We start from the raw sequence: 10,113 nt of genomic DNA on the forward strand, positions 1-10,113 counted from the left end.
CACAAATATTTGATATGCTTTTACATGGATAAAATGCTAACATAACTTACTTGATGCGATGTGCGTCATTTTGCAATGGATGTGCAATTATTAAGTATGACTAGTGTTGTTATGTTTTATTCGTTAAGTTATTACAGACAGAAACAGGTTATGGAAATTTACTTACTGTTGCAAGTAGCATGACTATAGCATCACACGTACTCATTCCAGGTTTAACCATTTAAATGATTATGATGACACTATTAAGAATATATATATATATATATATATATATATATATATATATATATATATATATATATATATATATATATATATATATATATATATATATATATATATATATATATGTATAAAGAATATATTCTTCACTGATATTATGAACTTTCGATTATCGTCCGATAGTAAATCCAGTATCGATAGCAAATAAAGTCCGATTTTTAAACTTATATAAACCCTGCTTGACATGGGTATTAACCCTGCCTGACATGAGGTACAAACCCTTCCTAACACGGGTACAAACCCTTCCTGACATGGGTATTAACCCTGCCTGAAATGAGGTACAAACCCTTCCTAACACGGGTACAAACCCTTCCTGACATGGGTATTAACCCTGCCTGACATGAGGCACAAACCCTTCCTAACACGGGTACAAACCCTTCCTGACATGGGTATTAACCCTGCCTGACATGAGGTACAAACCCTTCCTAACACGGGTACAAACCCTTCCTAACACGGGTACAGACCCTTCCTGACATGGGTATTAACCCTGCCTGACATGAGGTACAAACCCTTCCTGACATAGGTATTAACCCTGCCTGACATGGGTATAAACCCTGCCTGACATGGGTATAAACCCTTCCTGCCATGGGTATAAACCCTTCCTGACATGGGTATTAACCCTGCCTGACATGGGTATAAACCCTTCCTGACATGGGTATAAACCCTGCCTGACGGTATAAACCCTTCCTGACATGGGTATTAACCCTGCCTGACATGAGGTACAAACCCTTCCTAACACGGGTACAAACCCTTCCTGACATGGGTATAAACCCTTCCTGCCATAGGTATTAACCCTGCCTGACATGGGTATAAACCCTGCCTGACATGGGTATAAACCCTGCCTGACATGGGTATAAACCCTTCCTGCCATGCGTATAAACCCTTCCTGACATGGGTACAAACCCTTCCTAACACGAGTACAAACCCTTTCTGACATGGGTATAAACCCTGCCTGACATGAGGTACAAACCCTTCCTAACACGGGTACAAACCCTTCCTGACATGGGTATTAACCCTGCCTGACATGAGGCACAAACCCTTCCTAACACGGGTACAAACCCTTCCTGACATGGGTATTAACCCTGCCTGACATGAGGTACAAACCCTTCCTAACACGGGTACAAACCCTTCCTAACACGGGTACAAACCCTTCCTGACATGGGTATTAACCCTGCCTGACATGAGGTACAAACCCTTCCTAACACGGGTACAAACCCTTCCTGACATGGGTATTAACCCTGCCTGACATGAGGCACAAACCCTTCCTAACACGGGTACAAACCCTTCCTGACATGGGTATTAACCCTGCCTGACATGAGGTACAAACCCTTCCTGACATAGGTATTAACCCTGCCTGACATGGGTATAAACCCTGCCTGACATGGGTATAAACCCTTCCTGCCATGGGTATAAACCCTCCCTAACACGGGTATTAACCCTGCCTGACATTAGGTACAAACCCTTCCTAACACGGGTACAAACCCTTCCTAACACGGGTACAAACCCTTCCTGACATGGGTATAAACCCTGCCTGACATAGGTATTAACCCTGCCTGACATGGGTATAAACCCTTCCTGACATGGGTATAAACCCTGCCTGACATGGGTATAAACCCTTCCTGACATGGGTATAAACCCTGCCTGACATGGGTATAAACCCTGCCTGACATGAGTACAAACCCTTCCTAACACGGGTACAAACCCTTCCTGCCATGGGTATAAACCCTGCCTGACATGGGTATAAACCCTTCCTGACATGGGTATTAACCCTGCCTGACATGGGTATAAACCCTTCCTGACATGGGTATAAACCCTGCCTGACATGGGTATAAACCCTTCCTGACATGGGTATTAACCCTGCCTGACATGGGTATAAACCCTTCCTGCCATAGGTATAAACCCTTCCTGCCATAGGTATTAACCCTGCCTGACATGGGTATAAACCCTGCCTGACATGGGTATAAACCCTGCCTGACATGGGTATAGACCCTTCCTGCCATAGGTATTAACCCTGCCTGACATGAGTACAAACCCTTCCTAACACGGGTACAAACCCTTCCTGCCATGGGTATAAACCCTGCCTGACATGGGTATAAACCCTTCCTGACATGGGTATTAACCCTGCCTGACATGGGTATAAACCCTTCCTGACATGGGTATTAACCCTGCCTGACATGGGTATAAACCCTTCCTGCCATAGGTATTAACCCTGCCTGACATGAGTACAAACCCTTCCTGACATGGGTATAAACCCTGCCTGACATTAGGTACAAACCCTTCCTAACACGGGTACAAACCCTTCCTAACACGGGTACAAACCCTTCCTGACATGAGGTACAAACCCTTCCTAACACGGGTACAAACCCTTCCTGACATGGGTATAAACCCTGCCTGACATGAGGTACAAACCCTTCCTAATACGGGTACAAACCCTTCCTGACATGGGTATAAACCCTTCCTGACATGGGTATTAACCCTGCCTGACATGAGGTACAAACCCTTCCTAACACGGGTACAAACCCTTCCTGACATGGGTATAAACCCTGCCTGACATGAGGTACAAACCCTTCCTAATACGGGTACAAACCCTTCCTAACACGGGTATAAACCCTTCCTGACATGGGTATTAACCCTGCCTGACATGAGGTACAAACCCTTCCTAACACGGGTACAAACCCTTCCTGACATGGGTATAAACCCTGCCTGACATGAGGTACAAACCCTTCCTAATACGGGTACAAACCCTTCCTGACATGGGTATAAACCCTGCCTGACATGAGGTACAAACCCTTCCTAACACGGGTACAAACCCTTCCTGACATGGGTATTAACCCTGCCTGACATGAGGTACAAACCCTTCCTAACACGAGTACAAACCCTTCCTGACATGGGTATAAACCCTGCCTGACATGAGGTACAAACCCTTCCTAACACGGGTACAAACCCTTCCTGACATGGGTATTAACCCTGCCTGACATGAGGTACAAACCCTTCCTAACACGAGTACCAACCCTTCCTGACATGGGTATTAACCCTGCCTGACATGAGGTACAAACCCTTCCTAACACGGGTACAAACCCTTCCTAACACGGGTACAAACCCTGCCTGACATGGGTATTAACCCTGCCTGACATGAGCTACAAACCCTTCCTAACACGGGTACAAACCCTTCCTGACATGGGTATTAACCCTGCCTGACATGAGGTACAAACCCTTCCTAACACGGGTACAAACCCTTCCTGACATGGGTATTAACCCTGCCTGACATGAGCTACAAACCCTTCCTAACACGGGTACAAACCCTTCCTGACATGGGTATTAACCCTGCCTGACATGAGGTACAAACCCTTCCTGACACGGGTACAAACCCTTCCTGACATGGGTAAAAACCCTGCCTGACATGAGGTACAAACCCTTCCTAACACGGGTACAAACCCTGCCTGACATGAGGTACAAACCCTTCCTAACACGGGTACAAACCCTTCCTGACATGGGTATTAACCCTGCCTGACATGAGGTACAAACCCTTCCTAACACGGGTACAAACCCTTCCTAACACGGGTACAAACCCTGCCTGACATGAGGTACAAACCCTTCCTAACACGGGTATAAACCCTTCCTGACATGGGTATTAACCCTGCCTGACATGAGGTACAAACCCTTCCTAACACGGGTACAAACCCTTCCTAACACGGGTACAAACCCTGCCTGACATGAGGTACAAACCCTTCCTAACACGGGTACAAACCCTGCCTGACATGAGGTACAAACCCTTCCTTACACGGGTACAAACCCTTCCTGACATGGGTATTAACCCTGCCTGACATGAGCTACAAACCCTTCCTAACACGGGTACAAACCCTTCCTGACATGGGTATTAACCCTGCCTGACATGAGGTACAAACCCTTCCTAACACGGGTACCAACCCTTCCTGACATGAGTAAAAACCCTGCCTGACATGAGGTACAAACCCTTCCTAACACGGTTACAAACCCTTCCTAACACGGGTATAAACCCTTCCTAACACGGGTACAAACCCTTCCTAACACGGGTACAAACCCTTCCTAACACGGGTACCAACCCTTCCTGACATGGGTATTAACCCTGCCTGACATGAGGTACAAACCCTTCCTAACACGGGTACAAACCCTTCCTAACACGGGTATAAACCCTTCCTGACATGGGTATTAACCCTGCCTGACATGAGGTACAAACCCTTCCTGACATGGGTATAAACCCTGCTTGACATTAGGTACAAACCCTTTCTAACACGGGTACAAACCCTTCCTAACACGGGTATAAACCCTTCCTGACATGAGGTACAAACCCTTCCTAACACGGGTATAAACCCTTCCTGACATGAGGTACAAACCCTTCCTAACACGGGTATAAACCCTTCCTGACATGAGCTACAAACCCTTCCTAACACGGGTATAAACCCTGCCTGACATGAGGTACAAACCCTTCCTAACACGGGTATAAACCCTTCCTAACACGGGTACAAACCCTTCCTAACACGGGTATAAACCCTTCCTGACATGAGGTACAAACCCTTCCTAACACGGGTATAAACCCTTCCTGACATGGGTATTAACCCTGCCTGACATGAGGTACAAACCCTTCCTAACACGGGTACAAACCCTTCCTGACATGGGTATTAACCCTGCTTGACATGGGTAAACATGACAAATGCTCATTTCTTGTATGATCATAATATAAGCGTCACTTTCGGGTGTAAATTTCTCTACATTTCTGCCTTTTACAGCTCCCATCACGTCGTGTCTGGTGGTGTTTGCAGCCCTAGGGGAGACCATTTGCCCGGTTATTGTTGGAAACGTAAGCAAATTACATCCCTTTGTTCAATAATATTTTCTAATAATAACATTCATGTTTTGAAACAGCAGTATTAGCTTTTCATTTCACACTCTTAAGTTTAATGAATGTTCGAGGTATAACGTTCCGATCATCAACAAAACTGATCTGTGTTTATCTTGGGAATATTTGGTTGCTACATGCGACCAGAACCTTGAGATGACGGCACAAATCTGACTCCTCTTTCACACCGGAGCTTTAAGTCTTTCTCTTGACGTGTATGTGAAGTTTTATATGGCAATCATCGTTGTTACACAGTCACTACATGTATTATTATACCTCACGTGACCTGCCCATGTTAAATTATCAAATACCCACCATGGGGAATTTCATACTGCCACACGTTGGCAGTACCATTTTGACCAGTTGACATGATACTGTCACATAGCATGCGCGTCTAAAAATATACATATTTAAGTCTAAGGTGGCAAGCGCTTATCAAAATGTGTTGTTTATCTGTAACTTACGGTGTTCGCAACTTTCACAAACTTTTTTAGTAACATTTGTTGTGTATCAATTCTGTATTTCTTACATTTTTAGACTTCTATCAATTGCTACAAAAACAATTACAGAATAAATTGATTTAACTCCCGTTTAGGCTTCAAAAATCCTCTTGTTCATCGCAATGGGAATGGTGTGGGTTGAAACCATAATCGAGCAGTTGGACACGGACGGAACTTAAAACTAGCAGAAATATTGACAATGAGATGAATAATGTAATTTGATAAATAAATAGCTATCTGTCGATAGAAATCTGTCGACAATTTCTTTTTTATTTTTGCTCAAAAAAAAAATCTTCATTTTACACAACAAATCAAGCGAATGAGATCGCAGTTGGATTTTCTAATCCTCTTCATTTCACCTTTGCAGCTATTTGTTACAGCTGGTCCTGTTAGCTTCCTGGTGTTCTGCTTCACGATAGTGCTTATCGCTGTTTTATTGTTCATGGTGCTGTTCTTCTTCGGGAGGGACACGACAAAATATAGAGGTATTTTGTAAACTCGAAATGGGTATTATGGTAAATATGACGTAAGCAGGAAATGGCGCCCATATCTGACGCGTTTTGAAGGTCATGGGTACTTTCAAGATAATTCAAGTTGTTTGTAAACTGAAAAAGGAACATGTCTCACATTAAGCCGAGATATAACAACAAGTAAGAAAAAATGTTATGTAAGAGTGAAACCAATGTAAAATCATAAATGGGGGAGAGCACCATTCAGCGAAAGGTTGCAATTGATATTAAATTCCTTCCAGTAGTTGGGAAATAGGAATCAACGTAGAAGGGAGAATATCTTGCAACAATGGATGTAAGAGTTATAATATTCATCCATCTATCATCTTAATCAATTTAATTCAACTCCATAACTTTCGAGTTAGGCTTTGGAAACATTTTGTTTTGAAGAACATCTTTGCATATAAGGGGATATGACGTTGCAATACGAGGTAAAACCTCTGTGCCGTGCACCTTATACATCTATCTATCAATGTGTAAAATGTCATCCAATCATTGCCAGAAGTTTCCAAATTATGTTTGGGACAATGAATATTTTAGAAGAGAGTTGTAGATAACTAAACATCACAATGAATGTTTTTATTCTTGCGCTCTGTCTAATGTCAGTTACAGCCATGAATGTTCAAAGCTTCAATAACTTCCTTATAATAGTTTTTGAGTCTCGGACAAATTTTGTCATAAAAAATGGACTTGCGTTGTTAAGTATATGCTTTTCGGACTAAACTTTAAATCGTTTGATACTTGATATTCCTAATTTCAAGAAGTTATTTAAGATATTAAAAAGTCTACTTATTTCATTACTGTCATACAATTTCAATAACTGTACTGACTCATTTGAGTTAAAACCAGGATTCAAAAAGAAACCATGTTAGCGACAAAAATTACTTCCTCAGAACTAGAGTCTTCTCATGCGTTAGCCCGTGTACAAGTAAACCGTGTGCTTTAAGAACAAACACGTGTATAGGATAAATTCATTCGTTAAAAACCTTTGATAAAATTGAACGATTATCAAATTGCAAGACAGGTGCTGACATGGCGATTTCCTCTTGTCTTTTCCAGAAAATAGGGGATCGTCGTTTATTTGGCTCCTAAAGCCAGCCCAGAAATTCAATGAGCAAATGGAGATAAACTCTACATCAGTGAAGTATTACTCCAACCAAGAGGATGAACAACCTACCGACCAATCACAATTGCCCGGAAGTGACGTCACTCCTGTTGAAAATGGATACACTCGATAATATGTATGCTTATTAGTCACGCGTATTAAATTAGGATTAAAAGAAAGTGGACATGTGTGAATTGCTTTCAGACAGGTTTTAAATGTGAACCAACTATGTCATCATTTTTGTCATCATAACTGACTTAAAGACAAACGAACAGATCACGAAATGGATGTTGGACTGATTTCATTTTTATTTCTCCAGGAAATATCAATTTAATGCTATTGACAAAATGTAATCAAATACGGTTGATGGTATCTTGGTTGTACTTTAATCCACGTTCTAAACTGGCATTACTTGATTTGGTTATTGCCCTTTCTATTTGCACTTCGATATTCAAAACGCCATGGTAATTGTACACACTTAATATGCCTGAATGCGTGCTCCATGATTATACAATGATCATTTCTTCCGCACTTCTGTATATTACATTTGTGGTCAAGGAAAACAGCTGGCGATATTTATTGTTATACCTTTGATGAACACCGTTGATGACGTGTTGTACCGTTTCAAGTCCCACTATTACCATGTATATCAATCATTGGTAGCATGTGCATGATCGTTTTTCAGATATATATATATTGTGAGATTATGGATGTATCATAAGATTTTTGTTTTGTTTTTGTAAGTATATTCATTCAACTGATGTCATAGATTGTATCATGCCAACAATTTTATGAAGTTAAATAGTATTTAACTAAATTATTTAAAATTTGGCTAGGCGTTACACATTTTATTCAATATTATAGATCTATAATGGGTTTGAAATAAATTAAATTATTGACTGGATATTTTATCGCATTGAATAAATACTTTTGTTTCGGCATCGAATATATATATAAAATCAGACAATATCACCAACGATAGAATACTGCAACGTTTGTCGCGCAGTTATTCATTCTTTATATTTACATTTCAATAATGAAAACGTAATTATTGAATTTACTTATTAAAATAGAAATAAAAATCTCAATGAAAATGAATGACTGGTGAATGTTGATCCTGGTCCTCTTGTTGAAAGAGCATCTAGATTTTTACTCCATTTCACTATTTGAACTATTTAATAAGTGTTTGATTTTTGAAAAAAGGCTGTATGTATGTGTTTGGAAGATTTGTTGATTATTGTTTACGCCTGTGTCTTTCTAAACCAATCAGTGTATGCTTCTTACACTCACCTTTCACTGACGGAATGCTGTCTGGTCTGTTCATGTTAAGCAGTAAATCAGGTTTAACTTTTGAACTGTCTGTAGAAAGGTGTATTGTAAATAGGCTACTATTAGTAGGAAAGTATATCAGATATTATATGGTATATACATGTATATCATTGTGGAATAAACATACATATTATTGTGGTATATATACATGTCTATAATTGTGGTATATACATGTCTATTATTGTGGTATATACATGTTTATTATTGTGGTATATACATGTCTATTATTGCGGATTGAATATTTATTTTATTTTGGTACATACATGTATAGTATTGTGGTGTTGTTTGTACATTTATAAGGCGAGGAATAAACACATCGCGTGTGCCTAAAATTATGAAACTAAATTTGATTCGGCATGTGCATGAGCACCTAATTATTAAAGTCTATCATATCGGTTTACTGATTGATTTTCCATTTAACATGTGTCATGTACATATACATATTGTTCGTAAAGCTGTCTGAGATGGCTTAAAAACTAGTAAAATTGTTTTATCATTAAAATGATTCAAGGAAATGATTAATTGTATTCATAATGTGGCTCACGGTTTTCAACTTTATTGATTTCAACGTTTATAAGCTTTGGAAAGAGATATCCTCAATGCCAGATTGATGTATGAAAATTCTTCTTTTTTAATCGTGAAGGTATTTGTATCTCGTCTATTAACACTCTTACAAAATGAACTTTAAAATTATGATTTATCTTCACCAGATATGCCATTATTTCGTTGAGCTGCTGGTGGTGAAAGGTGTCTCGATTGTGGAGAACATTATTTAACTAGCTTTCCTTTACACTGATGCCAGAGCATTAGACTTTCTTGGAACCCGTGTGAGTGTTTTTTGCTACGTCACAAACGTACAACTTTCTAATGACGTATGCAATCGTAGGGGGTAACTGGTTTTTGCGACGAGTATGTCAGTGAGCCAACGAGTGCACGTTAAAGGAGAACCTCGCAAACGACTTTTAAACTCTGCTAGCTTAACGTCTGCTGCATCTAAACATACACAAGTAGTTTAACGTCTGCTGCATCTAAACATACACAAGTAGCTTAACGTCTGCTGCATCTAAACATACACAAGTAGCTTACCGCCTGCTGCATCTTTACATACACAAGTAGCTTAACGTCTGCTGCATCTAAACATACACATGTAGCTTAACGTCTGCTGCAACTTAACAAACACAATTAGCTACACGTCTGCAGCAACTATACATACACAATAAGCTTAACATCTGCTACAACCAAACATACATAAGTAGCTTAACGTCTGCAGCAACTATACATACACAATTAATTACACGTCTGCAGCAATTTAAATACACAATTAGCTACACGTCTGCAGCAACTATATATACACAAGTAACTAGACGTCTGCTACAACCATACATTCACAAGTAGCTTAACGTCTGCTGCAACTTTACAAACACAATTAGCTACACGTCTGCAGCAACTTTACATACACAATAAGCTACACATCTGCAGCAACTATATATACACAAGTAGACTCACTTCTGC

The 10,113-nt window shown here is 40.3% G+C and overlaps 1 protein-coding gene across 2 annotated transcripts in view; it reads left to right on the forward strand.

Annotated features, from left to right (window-relative positions):
- LOC128217974 (major facilitator superfamily domain-containing protein 4A-like) overlaps positions 1-9,757 on the forward strand; it is a 74,322-nt gene extending 64,565 nt beyond the window's left edge. For both annotated transcript variants that reach the window (XM_052925457.1, XM_052925458.1), the window contains exons 10-12: positions 5,049-5,119; positions 6,026-6,143; positions 7,227-9,757. In XM_052925457.1, coding sequence (XP_052781417.1) covers positions 5,049-5,119; positions 6,026-6,143; positions 7,227-7,405 — 368 coding nt within the window. In that variant the 3' untranslated portion in view covers positions 7,406-9,757. The remainder of the gene's footprint in view (positions 1-5,048; positions 5,120-6,025; positions 6,144-7,226) is intronic.
- The last annotated feature ends 356 nt before the right edge of the window (positions 9,758-10,113 follow it).

This window comes from Mya arenaria, chromosome 14 (genome assembly GCF_026914265.1).
Source record: "Mya arenaria isolate MELC-2E11 chromosome 14, ASM2691426v1".
Taxonomy (NCBI): domain Eukaryota; kingdom Metazoa; phylum Mollusca; class Bivalvia; order Myida; family Myidae; genus Mya; species Mya arenaria.